The sequence below is a fragment of the Phaenicophaeus curvirostris genome, chromosome 1 (assembly GCF_032191515.1).
Source record: "Phaenicophaeus curvirostris isolate KB17595 chromosome 1, BPBGC_Pcur_1.0, whole genome shotgun sequence".
NCBI classification, from domain to species: Eukaryota; Metazoa; Chordata; class Aves; order Cuculiformes; family Cuculidae; genus Phaenicophaeus; species Phaenicophaeus curvirostris.
The window spans coordinates 95,998,988-96,021,934 of NC_091392.1; the positions used below are offsets into that span (position 1 = coordinate 95,998,988).

At 36.0% G+C, this 22,947-nt stretch overlaps 1 protein-coding gene across 2 annotated transcripts in view; it reads left to right on the top strand.

Moving 5' to 3' along the window:
• The window catches only part of EPHA3 (EPH receptor A3), a 225,728-nt gene that overhangs the window by 64,941 nt on the left and 137,840 nt on the right, over positions 1-22,947 (top strand). For both annotated transcript variants that reach the window (XM_069869140.1, XM_069869130.1), the window contains exon 3: positions 11,366-12,026. In XM_069869140.1, the coding sequence (XP_069725241.1) occupies positions 11,366-12,026 (661 nt within the window). The remainder of the gene's footprint in view (positions 1-11,365; positions 12,027-22,947) is intronic.

Here is a 22,947-nt window from a genome sequence, read left to right on the forward strand (position 1 = left end):
CAGGGATCATTGGGTCCAATTCCTATTCCTACATAGGACAACTCCAAAATTTACACCATGTGTTTGATGGCATTGTCCAATTGCTTCTTGAATATTTTTAGGCTCAGCATCATGACTACTTCCCTAGCCAGCAAATTTGCCCAACCAGCAAATAGTTTGGAGAACAACTGGCTTCTTTCCTTAATTGAATGACTATGCCATGATCATTTCTTTGTAAAGGCTTGCTATCAGTACTTGTCTGGCCACATCCAGAGGCAGTGCTTTAGGTGAAGCACAGTATAATGCTGGGGGACCTGATGCTTTTTATTCATATTACTATTAAATATTAACAGGCACCTATTGTTATGGGCCACATAGTTGAAAATGTTATGTCATTTTCATAATGAAAGTGTGAAATCATCTCTAATTGTAATTACCAAAACCACAATTTTTTACCAGATTACCGTGTCCACAGCTTTGGTGAGTTCCATCTTGGATAAAATTCTACATCTTGGAGTACCCATAGTACTGAACAGCTGCCTATTTCCATCTCTGAAACAGCTAAGCTTAAAGACTGAATCTTACCCAGTTTGTACAATACTTACGGAGGAAAGGCACTTTTATGTGAGTGGTAGTTCAGTACAGATTTCAACCACGGGACTGTCGTGTTGAGAACTTCCCAGACAATCTGCTTAACCTGTGAGATAAATAAGAGTGAAACCTGTATCTCAAGGAGACATGCAGCCTGGAGAAAAATAAAGCTGTAAATATTTTCTTTGTCCAATGAATGGGCATTTGAATGCTGGATTCAGATGTCAGCTGTAAGGTCAGATGTTTTCCCTTTTGTAGTGACCTTTTTACCTCACTGTGATTTAGAGGATTTTGCTTGCTGAAGGGTGAGAATCAGCTGTTCTTACAAGTTTGATGATGAGGTGCTCAGCTGTCTAGGAATTAGAAATGGGCAGAAAAGGTGTCTTTACTTATCTTTCTACAGTCTGGTTTAATTATTAGTTTAGTATTCCCATGATAAGGTGTATACTCTTGCTTTCTCTAATATTGTGTGTTTACATGTGCTTAGTACCTACAACAGAGTCGCCTTTATTTGTTTAGCTCCAATTATTGTAATATTTATGTTATTTTACTTCACAGATGAAAGTTATTTTGGTGTTTCTGTTTTGACAGAGGAAGAGGGTCAAGATTTACAAAAAAAGATATATGTATTTATTATACCTTGGTGAAATGAAATGAGGTTTATTTACCTTGAATGATATTCAGATTACTTTGGCAGTACAAATTGTGTTGTAGATAGCAGAGGATGATGCAGCTGTAGCAGGTAGAAGGAGGAGGTTTTTGTTCTTTCTACCTTACTCCATGTTCGGTTTTATTTTTCTGGCCAGGTTATGACTCTTACGGTCACATCATGGGACATGTTTTCTCTCCAATTCCCTGTCAGGGCATATGCCAGGAACAGCATGTTCTTGTGGGAATGATAAGGGTAAGGTTGCTTTTTTTAAAAAATAAAAAATAAAAAAATAAAAAAGATTCTTTTTCCTAAGTGTCACTAGTTTGGCTTTGCTTATAATGAAAGAAAAAAATGTAAATAAAACCAAACCATACAAAAAGTTAGATTTTTCCATTAGATCTGCTTGTTTATATAATTAGGTGTAAATTTTGAGCTACGCATTGTACGGCAAAATGCTATAACTCAGTTTTTGTTGGCCAAATTTAGTATTAATATCTGAATTCTCATTAATGAGTTTTTCATTTCACTGAGCTATCACCAGATGAGGAATTAAGACTTTTGTCTTGGTTGTAATTCTGAAACTGTTTTATTTATAAAGAAAACCCACTTTTCAAATTGAGGCTATCAACAAAGTCTCCTGAGTATAATGATATGCTGTCAGGTGTGTTCCATCTGCTCCCATAAATGTGAAGGCTTCGCTAGTTAACTGAACAGAGAGAGGGAGAACAGCACAGTGGTAATACTGGGTAGAACTTAGACTGAGTATTGTTGCGTGTTATTTTATACTAGTATATCCTCCTTTCAACCTTACATTCTCTCTAACGTGCTTGTTTTCTGTCACAGTAGAGCTTTTTCATTTAACAATTGTGAGTAGTTGATCTAAAATCATAGAGTAGTAAAACAGCATTAGGAGAAAGTCTACCAGTCTGTTTTAGAGTTTACACAGTGGTAATGGTAATTTCACTCTCTGTATAACTTAATCGGAGAACTCTTGCAATGCAACTTCCCTTTTGTTTCATTTGCAACTTACAGAAAGCTAAACATAAAAAGTGAGGGGAGACCCATTACCAGCAGGTAATTTCATTGACTTTTGAAAGCCAAACGGAGAAGAAATTTTCCATGGTACCTCTTAAATTTCTTAAAACACCCAAATTAGATTATTTTCTGTCCTCTGGTCTCAGTTGATTGGTATTTATGGGCCTTGCATCAGCGTGTTTGGAAAGCGTTTTCATATTGGTGAGCTGGACTGGAATGCATTCTTTTATGGTATGGTCATTACAGGGTTTTTGTTAATAGCAAGCTTTCAGAACTCTTGAATGCTATAACTGTTTTGCTGAACTTTTATATGGTATGGGCGAAGATTCCACTTATTATTTAGGTTTGAATTATTTTATTCCTAGTCTCAAGCTGTCCTAAAATGTGTGCTATTTTTGGGGAGTTCTTACATTTCCTCACTCTCCTCCTCAGAATTTTGGCTTTTTTTTTTTTTTTTAAATAGAAATCTCTCCTCGAATACATTTTTACTCTCAAGTAACTGAAAAGTTCTTTTTCTCTGTGTATTTGCTATGAAGTTAAGCAGGATACGTTACAGTTATGTTCAACATATGTGAAAACTTGATTCTTTTACAGATCTGAATTTGCAAATACTTAATTTTGCAGTAAAAAAAAAATCAACAGGAGATATAAGTACTAAAACAGAGGAGTCATAAAAGCTATTAGTCTTGTCTTAAATCCTGCAACCTGTTTCGCAAATGTGTGCTTCAGCATAGTGGAAATTTTTGAAATACTAGACAGTGTGCAGTAGAAAAAGGAAGTGTTAGACTGAAGTGTATGTTTAATGAGAACATAATTTCTTGTTATGATACTGAAAGATTCTTGGGTCAAATTCTCTTATGCAAATTTCTTTTTCTTATAAAACAAAACACAACAATACAAATGTAATTTATACAAGTGGTGATTATTCGCATGACTGAGGCTTTCAATCTTGGCTTGTTATGTTGCTCTGGCATAAAGTATGTCAGATGTTTCATACTTAAGATGAATTGTATTTTCAGTTAATCAAGATGACGATCACAAAATTGTCAGAAAATTACTTCTAAGTTTTTTAAGTTCTTTTATAAAGATACAAATGTCTGTGATGGTAATATTTTGTCTTTTTTCTTGTAGTTTCCCTCTGCCCAATATTATTTCTTTGGTATTTAGTCCTTTCTGAACATCTTTCTTATCATAGTGCATCTTTCTTAGGAAACTGAGTTTTATCTCAACATTTCAACTCAGACTATGCTCATGCTTTGCAAATGTCCCTTGAGAGCAAGATCAAGTATTCTTAGACAAGTGTCAGTTATACACCAAGAAGTAAATGAGTTTTATATCAGTGAACATTAATTTCCCATGCTTAAGATAAATAGCAGAGAGCATTGTACTCAGGACCTGTAATGATCTGCCAACTATAATGTTTTTCCTTCTGTTAAAAAATTATTAATTTTATATAAAACTAATCACTGAGGAAAACACTAATTCTAAATGGTATGACATAGAGTAATATCTCAAATGCCAGCTCATCAGTCATCTGAGTACTTATAGGAATTGAACATACATTATACAACTTTGGAATATTTCACCATTTTCCAAGTGCTGCATGAAACCCTCATATACCTCACTTAAACTCATGGTAGACCATTTTGAACATTTTGATTTTATGCTTGCAAATATAGATTTTCTTTTATTTTTATTAAAACCTTAATAAGAATACGTAGTGTATACACTAATCTCAGCAGTTTTAAATACTATACCTGGCCTGTATATGAAGGCATTGCCTCCTTTTTAGGATAATATTTGGAGAAAACAGAAACTGCACAGACATGTATGCACTTAAGTGTGTGTATAAGCAAGAGAAAGGAAGGTTCTGCTTAATAGGTTTTGAAATCAGAGGTAAATTTTAACAGTTTCACAGAGGAGCAGAAGTCTCCAGAGGCTTAAGTCTATACAAGATTTATGAAAATAAGCAATAGGAGGAGTGAAAAAGGGAGAGAGAAAGAGATGGCATTAATGTTCCCAGTGAGGAAGAGCCTTTTTTGTGCTCAGCTTTTATTAGATATCAGAGCCCATGTTGGAGACCAACCAAGGGACAGAGATTTGTAAGAAACTAGGCTTCATTAACTCTGTTGCTCATGGCATGGCTTGTTTGCCTCTTTTTTATTGTGATTGCCTGGCAACCAAGGGGTGGCAGGGAGAGGAGAGAAGAGAAGATTATTAGATTATTAACCAGTTGATTTTCTTTCGGAGAAATTTTGAAAAGTTGCATGCACTGACTGTCTGAAATGTGAGTCCTATCATAATAATCTTGTTTGGGAAGAAAGTTGCTTGAATAAATACCAGAAGGCAGAAAGTGTGCATACATGGGAATGAAAACCTTTCTGTCATTGCTCAGCAAGGCATTATAAAGGTGATTTTTTTTTTTTTTTACTGGCTGAAAAACTGTATTGAAAACTAAGAGCCAGTAGATGAGATCAGGGTCACTTTTCAGAATTAGAACCAAAAGTGTTTTTCAAATAGAATTTGAATGGTGATTCTGCAGAAGCTCATGTGAACACCTCACAGATAGTTTAAAGCAATTGCGCTTAAAAAAAATCTATTCTTAAAAATTACTTTAGAATTAACAATGATTTGACTGCTCTGCTCAGCAAGGGTGGGACAACCCATACATGAAGACGTTTTTGTGAGGTTGTGAAGTTTCAAAGTCATTACACTCTATTACTATTTTTCTTCTGATTTCTCAGCACTGTATTCCCAGTCCGTGTTGTAGTGTGCACAGTGAGTTAGTAGTTTAAGTATGTCCCATCTAACCACTATTGGAATTATAAATTCATATTAAAGGACAGTTGGATATTACCTGAAATGGTGCTCATGGCAAATCATACCAAATTTCTTAATGGAAAATAAAGTTGTGAGTAAATATTGTTAGACTGTTGCCTGAGATTGTCAATGGAGTCTTGGGGACGTAGCTACCTGGGTTCCATAGGTGCCTTGAAAAATTATTAATCTCCATTTTTAGTGGGAGTTTTATAGTTTATAGTATAGGAATTTTAAACCAGTGCAACACTGAAAATTAAAATATAGGGGTTTTTTTGCAATCATGCCATTGCATGGTTGTTGGTTTGTAAATCACAAAATAGCCTTCCATTTCTTAATGTAAACTTAAGACTTTTTCTGTATGAAGGATAAAAAGCCACAAAAAGTGACATATGCCATAGGAATGATCAAAGAATTGAGATCACTTATGTCCTAGATTCCCTCATTGAGAGGGAACTTTTTAGTGAGACTGCTCGTGACGTCCTAGGAAACGGCTTTCATTCACTTCTGTACATTCCCTTTTGTAAATAAAATCAAAGAAAAGAAGCAAAGCCATAAGTCCATCACATTCTACTAGGTCTGTTCTGGAAAAGAAAATAATTTCTGTCCCAACTTCGTCAATCAGTGTGACCGGAGCATGTGAGCTAGACTCTCTTACTGGGAATCAAGGAGATTTTTCTATACTACTGAAAGCACTCTCTCTCTTTTTTTTTTCCCCCCCTGCCATTAGCAGTGTCCAAAGACTGTTTTAAGAAAGAAAAGCAAACAAAAGAACACTTTGCAAAAGCCAAATCACATGCTGCAGAGGGAGTAGTGCTATGGCATTTCTCCTAGATACGTTTCAAAAGTGTTGGGGTTGCCTAAGGACATTAGAGTAATATGACATAAGTATTGTGTAATAATATGAGTTCAGAAATGGTAGTTGCACCTCTGCTCCTTCCCTCCTGACAACAGCAACAAATCCAGCATCTAAGGCCTCATGTCACAGCCTCAGATTTCCAGCTCCCTGATCGTGCCATCATAAAATCCCTGACACAATTTTATAAATCTAATTGAAATATTTGGATTCATCATCTCTATTGGACTGCTTGGAAGATTGTCCTGTTGCTTAATTCTTCCACTCCTTAGGACCTGACGATTAATTTCCAGTCTGAACATAGATAAATATCCATTCATTCTGTAGCTGCATGGTACTGGAAGAAAGAAATGCCAGCTGGGACAGCTTTGACATGTAATGCCCCACGGACCAGATTTACCGAAGTGATTGCATGTAATTGAGGTGAGAATTAGGTTTGGAATACATCAGTGTCTGATTTACACAATATAAGTACACATCTTTCATACAGTCCTCTGCTAGCATTTCAACAGATTTTCTTTAAGTTGCCAGCCTTGTTTCCACCAGCGCCCTTCCTCCTCAATATTACTTAGTGCTAGTTCCTTCCTGGCTTAGGTAACCTTCTCTAGGTCTTTCCTAACTCCAGGGAATGTGATTGTGCCCAAATTCTCTGCAGTATTTCCCAGTTGTCACTGCTGCGTAGTCTGTCTGTCTTCTTGTCACAGCTTCTCCATCATCTTTCTTCTTATGTCTCTGATACCTTCTGGTTGTTATTTTCCATCTATCTGGAGGACAAATAAAAATGAACTGTTACTTTCTCTTAGCAAAACCTCAACAAGATGAAATTTTGTATGGCAAAATGTAGTATTCTCAGAAATAGTTTTGTTGCAGTTTTTTTTAATTGAGTTCCAGGTTGGTTTCCGTGGTAATTGAGTTTGGGTGTCCATACTTTCCTGATGGATGCTTTCTTGCTCCTTGCATTATATTCTTGCTCCTGCAGAAATACTAGTAGTTGCATAATGTACTGTTTAGGAGAGCTTGATTCTATAGCAGGCAGCCTCCCACCCCATGCCATTTGCACATGGGGTGGCAATATTTCTGGGAAGCTGAAAGTGGGAAGAGGGAAAGCTGAGAATGCAGCAAACAGGATTCAGTGTGTAAGGTGAAAAGAAGTGTGTCCCTTTCTGCCATCTGGTTCCCCTGTATAGAGTATCTGCCTTACATCTCAAGTTTTCTTTCAGTGTATCTCATATCTCTGTTGCATTAGTCTCTTCATTTTTTTCATTGTCTCATTTCTGTTTTGGCTGAATTCCTCTTCATGACTTTTCAGTCTCCTGTAATTTATTATAGCTAGCTGCCTTTTGACCTATTCAAGCCCCAACTATCCAGGTTCCTGCATGCCTAGAATGCTGTTCTTTTCTTTTGGTACACTAAGATACGAAGAGTAATTTTAATTTCAATATAGTAACTCCAGACTCTTCTTTTAGCTGATATACTCCCTACCTCCCAGCATGTGTTTAAAATACCTTAGATTTTTTTTTCCCTAATTCTTTCTCTTATATCTGTGTATATCTCTTGTTCCCTACAGCAGGGGCACCTTTTCTATAGCTTTTGTTGTAAGGAGTATCTGTCTCCTGTTATAAAGAATATCTTAGAGTTTTTACACTCTACATTTCTCTAAAATTTGAAAAGAGTCTTTATCCCAAACTTATTCCTGTTTATGTATTTCTGCCTTTATATTTTCATTCCTACCTTGTTCTGTTATTGCAGCTAGTTCTTTGGGAATGTAGGTCAGAATGATGCCTGTACAAAGTAAAACTGCACTGAGTACTGAAACAGGCTGTGTGGTGGTGCCACACAAGAGGTTTGCTTTCTGTTGCCACTTAGCCTCTTAATAGTCAGCGTGTTTTCCTGACAATACCTCTCTATAAAGCTAAAGTATACATTCTCAGCTTCTACAGTTTTGCTTGCTTATTGATCTTTTTCCTCTATGTAATGATAATGAATTTTATTGCTGAAAAGAAATGCTGTGATAGGTATAGTCTCATTTGGGTGCTGTCTGTTACTGTGTTCTAAAATGCCACAGAGCTCAAATGCAGTAAAAGGAGGAAGGTGGCTCTACAAGAGCAATAGTGGGAATAGAGTGGGAATAGAACAAGAGATGCCAAAATAGCAAAATCTTGCATTAAAGAGGATGTGCATAGTCTCCCCTTGGTCTGAAGTGGGCATGAGTTTAGCATTTAGCAGCAATAAAACGATATGGAACTTTTGATTATGTGTGTTTAGAAAAAGTTTGGACTAAGAAGTCGTTATAAATGATGGCTCAGAAAACCTATGTTGTGGGATGCACCATGAATGTAAAACATAAGAATTTACAGTGAAATACTTCTTTCATTTGAGCCCCTGAAATCAACTCAGGAGCCATTGACAATAGCGATTAAATTAAAAAAAAATTATTACTAAGCATGCATTTTATTTTTTTTTCTCTCCTTAATTCTGTCACAGCAATAAGGATCTATTTCTCTCTCTTTTTTTTTTTTTTCAGCAAAGGAATTTTTAACTATTGTAACTTTACAGAGCAAGTTGAACGCATGAATTACAAGTACAGAAACAAAAATTTAAATAACTGTAAATATGTGTGAGAAACCTCACTTAATAGAAAAACTCACAGGTCATGGAAGGGAGATTGTCTTGATGTTCTTGGTATTCTGTTTAGAACCAAGATAACTTGGGGATGGCAAAATGATAGCTTATTGGGAAACATTGCAAGGTATTAGCAATGCAAATATATTGCTGGTCTTTTAGTTTTGTTGTAATAACTAGTAAAGTCACAAAATCTACCCAGTGTGGAATGTGTTCTAATTTGGATACTCTCTCTGTAGCTTCGATGACTTATTTCACTGTAACTCTTTCTAAAGCAATAGCTGCATTCTCCATATTTTTAACACAGTTGAAGTGTTTTGGTCAAGGTAGCACCTGGTGTGAGACTTATGCTTCCCTTCAGTAATGCTTCAGCATTAAATAATAGGTTTGTTAAATCTGTTGCTTATATAAGTGGACTAACATGGACTACAGCAGTTGGTTTCCAAGCATTTTGGTCTTCATTGCAAATTAATGAAGTGATAATTGCACATTGCAGTTTCTAGGTGGAGAACATAGTTGTGGTGGTACCTCTGTTGTGCAATTCAGATTGGAAGGGTCTCTGAGAAACCTGATCTAGTTAAAGATGTCCCTGCTCCTTCAGGGGGATTGGACTAGATTACTCGTAAAGATCCTTTCCAACCCAAAGCATTCTATGGTTATATGCTTCTATGAAATATTCAATTATACATCTACATTCAACTGTCTGTCTAAGTGTGTTGGATAAGAATCTTCTGAAAAGAAAATTGCAATGAGACTTGTTCAGAAAAATAACATCTGCTGGGGAGATGTTTTAAATTCTGCAAGTTCCTGGGTTTGTTTCCCACTGGACATGTAAAACGTGTTGAACTGATTAGAAATTATATGGAAGACATAATAAGTAGATCACTTACGAGTCAGTGCATGCTGCTTTAAACATCCGTAAAATTATGTCTCATTATATAATCTTATCTAGTTTCAGCCAGCTGTAACTGATTTTTTATTTGTCCAGGTAAGTCCTGTAGTTAAATAGGTACATATGGCATCATGGGAGGCAGTTATGGCGTCTGAATGGCTTTTGGCAACAGGATTAGATTCTTGGCTCAGGGACTGTATTTGTACAAGGACATCTGTCAGAGGTGGATGCTCCACTCAGTTTTGGGAACTTGGCAGAGGCAGAGAGCCGGAGTCCAGCTGCCCCTTGGGCAGGCAACAGGTCATCCTTGCCATGTGGAAAGTCCTTGTACTGCGAGCTCTCTTTGATGATGTAGCATATTATGGCTTACTGCAGCAGTTCAGCTGCTGCATACTGATGCGAGATTCTATTTTTAACATTTTGAACTAGTCAGGGAGAGATAAAACTTGTGTTTAGTCAGATCTGTAAAGTGAACTAAAATAAACTTTGTTTCAATTAAAGGAAGAGTATTTATACTACTTTTATCTACTGGTTTAATAATGTAGTTTAAAAGTCATGTCGTCAGTGGTGCATGGAAAATTTCATTGTGCAGACCAGCTCTTAGTCATATAAAAACTTCCGTAAGTCAGTGGATTGGGACTGAGAACTCTCAGATGTTACTCTGATGTGGCCACTTTTTGTTTTCCTTTTCTTTCTTTGATTGTGTGTGTGATGCATGTATTGTAAAACCAGGCAACTGGATAGACAGTTAACACTACTATGTCTCAGTTTCTTTTTCTGTATAGTGGGACTAGTTCTTCCCTCTTCTAATGTTTGCTCTGCAGTACACTGAGGACCTGCAGCAAAAGATGCTTATATGAAAGCATATTTTAAGACTTGAAATATAGAACAGGTGCAGTTTCTGTGATAATAAAAGCTGAGGAATGATGACCTTAAAACCAAAACAAAAAAATTGGTCATAGTCATCCATTCTGGGAGAAAGTGAAGAAAGATGGATCTTAAGTCACTTAGTTGTGTATGGTAAATGACTAAGAGTAAATATTTACTTTAAGTACTCCTGTGGATTTCTTTGTGACTTGAAAAATCAGGTAGGACTGATACATGAGTAATTCACCAATACAAAACCTGTTCCTTCCCTTTCTGGGTCAGGTAAGTTTGTCAACTGATGACTGATGTAAAACCAAATGATTACTATGTGTTCTACAGAAAATGTATTAGTGTCATAGCCTATGTAGCCCACGGAAGAATTAAGTAACCAAGATGCTTGCAGTAAGTTGACAGTAATTTTTACTAATGCTGAAGACTGGGCTAAGGTTGGCTGACTGTTCGTTGGACATGCATCCCAAGCAAAATCAATTGTCATGCTTTGAGTAAGTTTAAAACTGTAACATTTTATTATGACTATGTGGAATTTCAGTGGAATTCATTGTCTTTTGTTTGTAAGATTTAAATCTTGTTTAATCTTTGAAATACAACTTGATTCTAACAGTGAAAATGTGGTGTTGTCGTTGCAAGTGTCTTCTGTTTGAGGTGAGTATGGTTGTATTAAAGGCATGTTGGGATCACGATTGAAAGTACAGCAATGCATATAGTTTGAGAAATCACAGGGTTTTTATAATGAAAAACAGCTGCAGCATCTCTTTCATGCCAGCTTGAAATAAAAAACTGGTAAAAACGGACTTCTTAATGGTAAATATTGTGTTCTTTTAATGATCATATGTTTTAATGGGAAAAAAATAAGTGCAAGTTTGACCTTTGTCCAGGCTTTATTGTCTATTTTATAGTGATGCCCAGGCAATGTGCCTTTTTGCTTTTTCATGGCTTTTGTTTCTAAATACGATTTTTATTGATATAATCAATAATCTTAAAATATTTCTTCTTTTCTTTTTTTCTCTTTTTTTTGGTTTTTATTTTTCCTCAGTGGGAAGAGATTAGTGGTGTTGATGAGCATTACACTCCAATCAGAACTTACCAAGTTTGCAATGTTATGGATCACAGTCAAAACAATTGGCTGCGAACAAACTGGATTCCACGCAATTCAGCGCAGAAGATATATGTGGAGCTCAAGTTTACCTTGAGGGACTGTAATAGTATCCCTCTAGTTCTGGGCACTTGCAAAGAGACCTTCAATCTGTATTATATGGAGTCTGATGATGACCATTCAGTAAAGTTCAGAGAGCATCAGTTTACAAAGATCGACACCATTGCAGCTGATGAGAGCTTCACCCAAATGGATCTTGGGGACCGAATTCTCAAGCTGAACACAGAAGTCCGTGAGGTGGGGCCTATCAGCAGGAAAGGCTTTTACTTGGCTTTTCAAGATGTAGGTGCATGTGTTGCCTTAGTCTCAGTGCGAGTGTACTTCAAAAAGTGCCCTTTCACTGTCAAGAACCTCGCCATGTTTCCAGATACAGTACCCATGGACTCCCAGTCGCTGGTGGAGGTGCGTGGCTCTTGTGTCAATCATTCCAAGGAGGAAGAGCCACCCAAGATGTATTGCAGTACAGAAGGAGAATGGCTAGTGCCCATAGGGAAGTGCTTGTGTAATGCTGGCTATGAAGAAAGAGGCTTTGCCTGCCAAGGTAACAATGCCCTCCATGTTCATAGTTCAATTATTAACAGGGGCTTCACTTTGTGTCCCTGCTCTGTGTATTGGGTCATTTTAATTTTCTCCAAATTCTTGAGAGAAATAAATTAGTTCATAAAATTGCCATGAAAATGGGGATTATTAAATCTGTTAAAATAATGTAATTTGCTAGAAGTATTTGATAAGGATCAACAATTGATTTCTGTTAATACAGTATGTAGCAAACCTATCCTCTCTTACTACTCTTGGACTTGTTTTCACTAGATTATAGTTGTCTCAAATGCACTGTTGTCAAAATATTTGTGATTTTTTTTGGTGTGACTTTTCTCTTTTAAGTGGGTAGCTTAACATATAATTTTTGCTGCTGATCTGTGTTGATTGTTCAGAATTGGTCAGGAAAAAACCCAGTGTTGTTTCAGGCAACATAGTTCCTAAGTGCAGATACATTTGGAAAATTAATATTTGAATTTCCAAATTGCATTTCCATGAATACTCATATATTTAACGCAAAATAATTTTCTTCAAACTTTTGATATCTGCAAACTATGGTTATGTGAACGCTCCCAAGAACAAGGCTACACCAGGGATTTGTAGTTTTTCCAGAAATGCTCTTCTAAGCATTAGAGAAATGCATATTCTGTCAGCCAAAATGATGGAGGTGTATATTTTGCTTTTTATAAAAGTACCTTTTGAAATTTTGTGCTAATTCTTAAAGGTCTTTTCCCAAAGTGCCTTAAAGTGTGCTGTCTGTGACAAATGGTCTTTGATTAAATAAATATGTAAAAGTTAAACAGAAATAGCATGGATAGAAGGAGTATTAGCCAAAATATTTTTTGTGAGGTGTGTGTATGTGTGTTTGTGTACGTATTCATGTATTCATAAGATCAGAAATGTTAAAGTATTCTCAACCTGGTTAAGAGAGTGCCTATTAATTTTTCATCAGTCTTGCAGCAATCTTTGTCAAACAAGTCCTGAGGAGCTACAGGTAGTTGAGAAAACTGTTGCTCTAATTAAGGTAGCTTTTTCTCAGAAAATGCCAGGAAGGTGTGTTTTGTTTGGTTTTGCTTTTAAGTAGATTTTAAATTGTCTTTGCCCTCAAAATGAATGGGCTGGGGAGCTGAGTCTTTTGAGTATGCTTCTCTGCAGTTAGGTACTGATATTAAGAAAAAAAAGTTAAACTATTCTGTTAAGAGTTGAATCCAGGAAAGCATAATTTATTATTCAAATTATTTATCTAGGGCCTCTCTCTTTTTACCACTGTAGATAGTCTTGCTCACTGTGGAGCCTGTGCCATTGTGAATGGTTGAAAGCTGTCAAACTTGAGCTGAACAAAAATTGAGCTAAATAAAGTAGAATAAAATAAATAGTTTTATTAAAAACAGGTTCTCAAATGTTTGGGGTAGGCAAGGCACCTTGTACTGAGTTCTGCAGAGATTAGAAGTGTTAGTGTATCATACATGATTTGGAAAGTATAAAATCAGACCATAGGACTGTTGTAGTTTTCTTGCTTTTTCTTTTTCTTCCCCCTTAACCCCCCCCTTTTTTTTTTATTGTCTCCTTCAGCAGCTGTTGATCAAGGGAGTGATATATGATGAAACCATTAATAATAGTGACAGGTCCTTCTGGATTATTCTGATTTAACATATAATGTTCTAGTAACTTTTTATTGGAAGTCATATTTATCAAATATTTTCAGTGTGGTGTGATGGAAGTGGCACTCTAAAAGCAGTCAGTAATTCAAAACCTTCCATTTGTTGGCATCAGTAACTCAGCAGGAGTTGTAAAGCAGAGAAGGAGAGTTCACTTTTGAACTCAAGCTCAAGGCTGCTCCTGCACCTTTTTTTTTTTAATTTTTCTTCTCCTTTTCTAATTTTCTTGCTCCTTCTTTTAATGTGTTGAGCTTTAAGCATTAATTTTTTGGCGGGGAGTGGAGGGTGGGGTCTGTTTTGCTCAACAAAAGGGCTGGAGTCAGGATTGTAGAGTCTTAAGAAGATCCAAAGTGATGTTAAAAGCGTGGGCTGGAATGAAGGCATAATTTAAGAAAAAAGTTTCAGTTAAAGTTTGAAAGAGCAACAAGTAATAGAAATTATTGTCTTCCCAGTAGTTGTAAATATTTAAAAACTTAGTGTCTGCCACTACTTGATTCTGGAGAGCATTTCTGATTTTGTTTGTTTGTTTCCGTAGTGCTAATTCTGGAAACAATGTTATTTTGCATCAGTAGGAGATTATCACTGATGATTAAAATGAAGGACCCTAATGATATATGATCAGCCTATTTGAATTTCATTGAGAACAGCTTTTCTTGGTACTTGGAAAAAATATTAAGGCACAGTCATGCTCCCAAATATAACAAATGATCCCATTTTCTATGATTGCTTCACTTTCTGTTCATACCAAGAAAAAGTTGACACAAGCCTCCAACAATTTTTTGTTATTGATGTGCATATACATATAAAACCCCCATATTTTTATAACATATTTGTATCAAACCTCTGAAAAGCCAAGACTCGGCATATTCGTTACTTTACTATTGACTTTACTCAGCATGTTCTTGTTGGAAAGATTATTGTTCTGTTCTGGGTCCTACTGACTGATAAACTTTTTACATATGGCAGTACAATATGTACCTGTCAGTCAGTTAAAGAATCGGGACCAATTTTGCTGTGACTATCCCTGTCCTCATTATTGTGCTTGTGTGAAGAAATTATTTCTCAAAAGCGAATTATATACCTCACCTTGAGGAATTCTGGTGTTCGTGGTGTACTTTAGGTTAACAGCTTAATATGTAACAACTCTTCTAGCAAGTACTCCCCATCATAGTGGGGAGGGTATCTTTATCAAGGCATGCAGTGATAACATATTAAAGCTAAAAGAGGGTAGATTTAAAGTAGATATTCAGAAGAAATTTACTGCAGGGGTTGTGAGGCAGTGGCACAGGTTACCCAGAGAAATCTTGGATGCCCTGGAACACCCTGGAGATGTTCAAGTCCAGGTTGAATGATGGTTTGAGCAACCTGCTCTATTGGAAGGTGTCCCTCTGCCCATGGCAGTGGTGTTGGAACTAGATGATCTTTAAGAACCCTTCCAACTCAAAACACTAGGATTCTCTGATAGTGATCCTGTCTATTTAATCTTATTTCATGGTTGAATAGGACTTCTTCCTTGCAATGTCTTTTCTAAATTATGTCTTCATGATGTTTTGGCCAAACTACATCTTTTTGTCTCTATAGCATCTTTTTTTTTTCTCAGAATTGGTGTGTTTTAGTTTGTTTTAAATAGGGGGGAAAAGTCCGCCTCACTGGAACTGCACACTAAACCTAATGCCTTCTCCATCCTGTTCTGCAGTCACCAAGGATAACTCATCTTTTGTGTTTGTTCCCCGTCAAACAGCTGTAGTAGGTCAGATCAGAGGTTTGTCTGATTTAATATTCTTTCTCCGATAGAGGCTAACAGCAGATTCCTAAGGAAAAGTATAAGAAACTGTATAAAGCACTGCTTTACTGGATATACCTTTCAGCTTCTGCCAATACTGTTGACTTTCTAAGACTTAAGATAAATCTTGTAAGAAAGGGTATGTGTAAAAGGAATCAGTGACCTGCCACTTGTTGATTTGTCTATTTTTTTACTCACTTACATTTTTAGTCTCTAAGTTTTTATGGCAATGAATGCAGTGTCTTGTGGAGAAAGCATATCGTCTTGCTGTATTTGAAAAGCTTATCCATCTCACAAAGCATAAGGCTTAATGTCCTTTGTATAGTGAGAAAATAACTGCTCCCTTTTCAGCTTCTGCATTAACAATTTTCAAGGTTTCTTTCATGTCTAATATCTCACCTCTAACAACTGTTTTTCCAGCTATCCCTCACTACTAGTGCCTTCTTATTTGGAGGACAGGGTAATTGCTGCATCCCTCAACTCGTCATTTTTGACTGTCTCTGTACATATTCAAAGTAAAATGTGTTTTTTATGAAAAGGGCAATGAGGCTTGCATACACTTTTTAAGTTGCAAGTACACCGTGAGATTGTACAGTGTCATAGTGTTTGGAACAGCCCAAAGATCAATGACAGAAAAGGAGCATTCACATCACCTGCCCAGTTAACGATTTGTATGTGGAGTAGCTAGGCTCAGTTTTGTTTGAATGCTATAGAGAGGAAATATATCACGTTGTGAAGGTTGGTTAGTTGGGGTAATAGTGTCAAAATAAATGGGAAAATGTAGGATAAATGTTAGAAAAAAAGGCTTTAATTTTGTAATGGTCTAGAGGTCTCCTTGAAAAATAATGAAAGCCTCATTTCAGGAGCTGTTTTTTAAAAATGCGTTAACCAGATGATAAAGGAAATCTTGGACTGGCAGGTTTGGACTAATAAATCTCTTCCATCCCGAATGTGTCTATTCTGTTGTTGGTTTATTTTGTGCACTTCAGAAAGACTAGCTGGACATGGAGAACAATGCTTTTCATTATAACATACTTAGTTAGCAAACATGTAGTGGGTAAATCTTCATCCATGTGGGAGTATGAGTGAGCTTGCATTTTGTTTTGAATGCTTCCAACAGGTGACCTTTTAGACTAAAATGAAGCTTTGTGGCTCCAGTTGTCACATGGAAAACTAAATTGGTGGGTCTGAACGGAATGACTCGAAAAGCACAGAATTACATTTTCTGCATGCTATAATTTCAAGGTATAATTCTAAATCTTAGTTGCTGGAATTGATTAAGTCTGAATTGTAAATTTCCTATGTGATATTATGTAATAAAATTGTAAGATTTAATCACAAGTGACTGACACATTTTCTATAACAAAGTCAGAAGAAAATAAGAAAATGTAATCCTACAGTCTTTCCTTTTATCTATACAATTTTTAGCTAATAATCTGGCATATTGAATGGGGGAAAAGGGAGTAAGGGGTGAAGAAAGGAGAGGTAAAGTTCACCCACTGTAGCTGGTTATTGCAAAAATGACTTCTCACTAAATTATTCAGTGCTTCAAGTTGTATCGTGAGCGTATCCTAAATCATGTTTCTCCCTCTGACTTCTATGGATATATGAAAGGAATGCCATCTGTAGCGGCTAAATCTGAACCATCAGATACATTGCTTAATTCTTTCATTAGAATTAATGCTGTACTTGAGATAAAAATATATAAAAAGTAATTAATACTAAGGATTAAAACCGTTTCTCTAGATTTTTTTTTCCCCTATGCTTTAAATAATCATTTTGTCTCTGCGTAAGTAAGTGTACTTTTTACTTGCTTGTATCAGTAGATAAAAGGTAGCTTCACATGTAAAGAGAAAAAATGTACTGAGAGACTACTCAACTTTGTACAAGTGAAAACAGATGGAAGGCACACGTTTGCTGTAACTGCAAAACTGGTTAACATTTTCGCTTGGAAACAACTTAGTGGCTCAGATGTGTTGCTTACACTACAAAAGAGTGTGGGTTTAACTCTGGCTCTGTATAGGAAAAATTATGTTTAATAAAATGTAGGAACTAATATAAACATCATATCATATAATAATCAAACTATTAAGTGAGTTTCCTTTTCTGAAAAAGCTAGTTTCACACGTTTTAAAGCAGAGGTTTGAGGTGTATTTTTTTCTTTGGTTGGAAGTATTGTTTTTATTCTAGAAAGCAAGAGAGATGCTTTTTAAAAGGGACTCCTAGTCTTTCAAGCTAGTAAACTAAAATGACAGCAGCTATAAATTATGAATCACCTTATTTGTAAAATATTCATTGTTTTTATCCACTTTATATTCTATAAGAACATAAAAAGTGCATACAATGAAGGATTTATGTTCCTGCTTAGAATTTGTTTAACTTGTACTAAAGTTATGTCACAGATCCAGATGATTTTTCATAGGGGAAGAATTATGTTGCACTGAATACTTTGTAATGTTCATAGCCAACTTTTTTGGTTACATTTTCTTAGTGTTACAAAAATATATTCCAATTTTTACATAATAAGCAGTACATTTAAAGTACAAGTTTTTAAGACAAAATTTCTTGGGCACAGTCATGTGGCTTGTGACTACACTTGTCGTAAGTCCTATAGAAGCAAAAAATTAAAAGAAACGTTTTGAAGTTGCTAGAAAAGAGATTTTTGGTTTTTTGATACGACACTATACAGATTCTTAAGTTAGAAAAGTGTTGTTTCAATGCTTTGTAGTTACTCGAGTAGACCCTTTACTAAATTTCCTGGAAATTGTGATAAAAAAATTTAAACAAAAAAATATTATAAATATTTCTATTAATTTTTTTACTGTTCAGTGAATAGGAACCTAGTGTTACTGTTCTTTTAAAAGAGCTTATTTTAATATATAACTCTCCAAGTTGTTTTGTATTACAGTGTCAACATCTGACATGATTAGGTAATTCAGAATTGAATTTTTGTATTTGAAACTAGCTGGGAAATTGAAAGAAAATGAAACATTTGCAAGTGTTAGCGACTTACAAAATGCACCTTAATAGTTGCACTGCATGCTTACTCAGTCTAGATCTCTTACAAGTTTAGAGGTGGTGCTTGCTGTGACACGTTATGCATATTTTGGCATTTTCTTCTTTGTCCCCCTCATTTGCTTTCCAAGCAACAAAAATACTCACAGGTACACAACCAACCCCCTTTGCTCTCACTCCCCCCACCCCAAAGAAAACAAACAAAAAATCTCCAAACTCCTCCTGAAGTATTTGAATATACTGGGTAGGCATCCAGGCTCTCTACGATTTAACAAGCATGTAAGACATTTGCTTCCTCTTTTCAATACAGAAATTTTTTACTTTGTTCTCTGCACTTATATGTTCAAGACCACTAGTGTTGAATTTCTGTGAAGAATTTTACTGCTAATATCTTACGGATGCCTATCACAGAGAATCCTAAGGGATCTTCCTGGCATTTCCTTAACCTTTTCATTTTAATGGCTTTGACTCTTTGGAGGTTTTCAAAAGATTAAAAACTAAATTAATAGTATCATCCTGAGCATGTTTTGCTTGTACTGACTTTGACTTTCAATATCAGCTTAGCTCAGAGTCACACAAAGATTGTACTGGCAGTGTGAATTCATTGAACAGACACTTTTTCCATCAGTTTCTCTGCCACTTTCATCCGTGTATAGAGCTATTTGACAATCCCTTATTATTTCCAGAGTGGAACTTATAAAGGCTAAGAGGGGTTTGCATTACAACTGACAACTGGTACTAGACTTTAATAGAGAGCAATTGTAGTGAGAGCTGTAAGTTTTGATAATGTTCGATGAAAATGCTCTTAAAGTAAGAACCATCTTGAAAGATGAGTACAAGACGACAAGAATCTTCTGTATGTCTGCTGCTCCTCAGCATGAAGTAGAAGATACTGTCAAAATATGCTGTTGGCAGACATCTGAATAACTAGTAATTGATACCAGACTTTATGGAAACCATTAGACTGCAGGAGAAGTATTAGAATTGACTGTTTTTTTGGATTGTAAACTGAATAACAAGGGTTGCATTTGTAATGCCTCATTTTCTTTGCGTTTGAAATTGCAGTTTTATTTTTGATAGGACCACAGGAACATAGTAACTTGGACTTCACACAGTCTTTTTAGGAAGAGAAGATGAGAAATTCGTTGCCTAGGATATGTTCTTAGCTTCAGCTTTAAGTACCTGCCTGCCTTAGATAACGTGACAATTGGTTTATCTGTTGTGCTAAGGCAGAAATAGACCTAAACAATGACAAATCCCCCACAGGTCAAGGAGGCAAACTATTTCACTGTCATGAATCTGTGGGTTCAGTGGTTGTCTACTGTAAGGTTAAAATTTGATGTGATAATTTAGAACAGCTGCTCTTTGACAGGAAGATTCACTTTCAGCAAAGGAAGAAAAAAAACATATGGTAAAAGTTGACACTGTGCCAAGCCTGAATAACTACAGAAGTGATATAGGACAGTTCTCTTCAACAAGGTGGTTGAATTAATCCATTTCCACTTGCCAGGGGTATTTCCAATCTGTATGCTTTTTTTGAATCGTACCTTATCTCATGATGTTTCTTCTGTAGTTATTTTTAAATATATACTTTTTTTTTAATAGCAATAGTGATTAATTGACAGAGGGTTGTTGGCTTTAGTAATATACAGCTTGTTCATTACCCTACCCAGGCCACTCTTTGCATTGTAAAAACAATCAAAATTCCATGGAACAAATGTTTCAAAATTTTCAGCCAAAATGACATGCATTGTTAAGAATAGACACCTGAGTTCATGCATTTTTAGCGGTGTACTGAAGAAGTCGCTTAACTCGTGCTGCTCTTATACACATACTTAAATTCTAGTAAATTAAACCTAAGGAAAGTAGTCATTTACTGCGGTAAGCTGAAGCAGTACTGGTGAGATTTTGTGTAGGAGTAAGGTGGTCATCAGGAGTTTAAAATTCTAGAAAGAATTAATTTGTCCTTCAATTTTGAGGATCCATTTTTCACAAAAATTAGTTCTAGATAAAATATATGTCGACTGTTTTCTCTTTGATTTGGGAGAGATCTTTACTGGAAGGAGAGAGCAGAAGAAATCACTTAGAAGTACGCAGTTTTTATCTTGAAGTAATGCTGCTAAACAAGTTATCAAAAGCCCTCCACCAATAGCATATTTATCTGTAAGAATACATCTTTGTTTTTGTTCTTCCCCTCTATATAATGAGAATGGGGCTCAAAATTGTTATTTAAGTAATTAAAAAGAATGTATTGCATTCTCTCAGGAAAAAAAATAGAAAAACTCTAAGGTGATTATTATAAAACGGTAAAATATGTTGAAAAGGTCATCTGTTACCCAGCTGAAATAAGAAAAGGCACAAAATTTGGCAACCATATTGAAGTCAAATATTAAACATGTTCTTTGATGTTTTGCAGCCTTATGCAGAGTTCACTCATTAAAGTTTTGAGCTGACCTGAAAAGTCACCCAATCTCTGTAAGAGATAATTCAAAGATTTAGGTATGCACGTATAGAATTGTTTTATTTATAACGTTATATTTTGTTTATAGAAAAATGCTGTAGCATTTTTTAATATCACGTAGGATGCAGTAAATAATATTTGCTCCTTTACTTTTACAATAAATGACATAATGTAGTCATTATACAAAGAAATACTAGCAAATTATTCAATAGTATGTAATTCCAGTTCAACAGGGGCATCTCCAGCTGCTGTAATGTGCTTCTTTAGATAACAAACCAACTTGAATTCTCTGAAGGTCTAACAGCACTTTTGTCTTGTTCTGATAATGCAATCCTAATACTGAGATGACAGGTACGGGCAGTCATTTTACCAAGCTACTCTTTAAATATGTTTGAGGAATTTCCAGGATTTGCTCCCAAAAGAATAATATGTAAACCTAAAACAGGACTGAAGGATTGTGACTTGAAGTAAAGTCAAGGTGTTTTTATCATGAATATGAGATCATTGTTCCAGCTGCAGAACTGATGTTCGTCTTGAGAGAAAAAAAGTTGGAGTTGGGTAGGAAGCAGGACATACTAGCAGAAGAAGTTGTTGCTCAGAAATCTGTTAGTCATGGCTAATGAAGCTTCTGTTTCATGAATTTGTAGGCTATTTATTAAGCTGCCATCTTTATACAGTGTATAATGTCTCTGACTTCTTTCACAGTGAAGATGGGGGTGTCCAGAGCTTTAACCTCAAGGCTGGATGAATATGTATTTGTTAACACAGGAGATGAAATTAGAAAGATGTGTAATTGCTGCTTGTGCATGACATTTAATAAACAGTGATGGTCTTGCTTCTCATACTGTGTGAGGGGATGAACTGGCAATGAAATTAAGAATAAAAGGGGAATCAGCTTCTTTACCCACAACCACCACAGTAAATGGTGGAAGAAAGCAAGAGAAAGACTTTTTTCTTTTAAAGGGTCAGAACAGGAAAGAGAGCAGGAGAGAGAAGAATGGAGGGAAAAATTTACCATGGCAAGTACAATATGCCTATGTAATTGATTTTCTGATACCTAAATGCTTTAGTTATTATTCTTTAAAAAAAAAAAGAAAAAAGTTAAAAATTAAGAGGCTCTCATAAGAAAGGGAAGGATATTAATTTGGATTCAGAAAGGATAATTTAATGATGTCTTCAAAGGAAGATGAATATGTCTATGCAAGTTTGCTCTGTGGCTAACTGCTAAAAAGATACTCCAAATTCAGGGGAGGGAAAGGTGATGACTGTTTCCAAGTCTGTGTTTGGGTGTGTGGTAAGTCCTACATGGAATTGGTCTGCAAATAAGCATAATGGTAATAAAATTGTGATAATGAGTGAATTACACTTAGAGATTTGAAGCTGATCTGAACTACAGTAAATGGGGACACATCTCCTGTGTTTCAGTGAGCACTATTTAAATGAAGTTGCAGTCTAGAAAAGGTTTGTTTTCTCAAGAGCCTTCCCCTCTGAGGAAGGCAGTGTGTAAAAGATCGAACGGTCTCTCTGATTCTCTTCTGGCCAGTACTTTAATAATGTTTCCTTGATGTTTCTTTACATTGCTGAATTTTCAGGACCTCCAAGCGTATACCTAGCAGCTCCTCAGATATTACGGAGATAACTTCAGAGTCCAAGGGCTGCATCTTGTCCTGAACTTGGTGGAGTGTTTTTTCCAGTTGCAGCAATTCAAAGAACCTTCTTTCCTGTGGACTCAGTCCTGCCTCTGCATAGTACTTAAAGGTTGCCGTTTGTCATCTGCATCCTTTAGGAACAGCTGCTTTGTGCTGTGTTCATAGGCAAACAGCTGCTGCAGCTTTGGAGGAGGTGTATGTGGAGCAGGGCTGTAGCAGGCAAAGTCCTGAGTCCTTCTGGCCTCTGCCCTCTCTGACCACTTGCTTATGGCAGTGCCAGGGAGGATGTCAGGTGATGAATCCCTGAGAGGGCTGGAAGAAGAGGTTTTCAAGCTGAGTAGGAGTTAATCCTTGTTCAC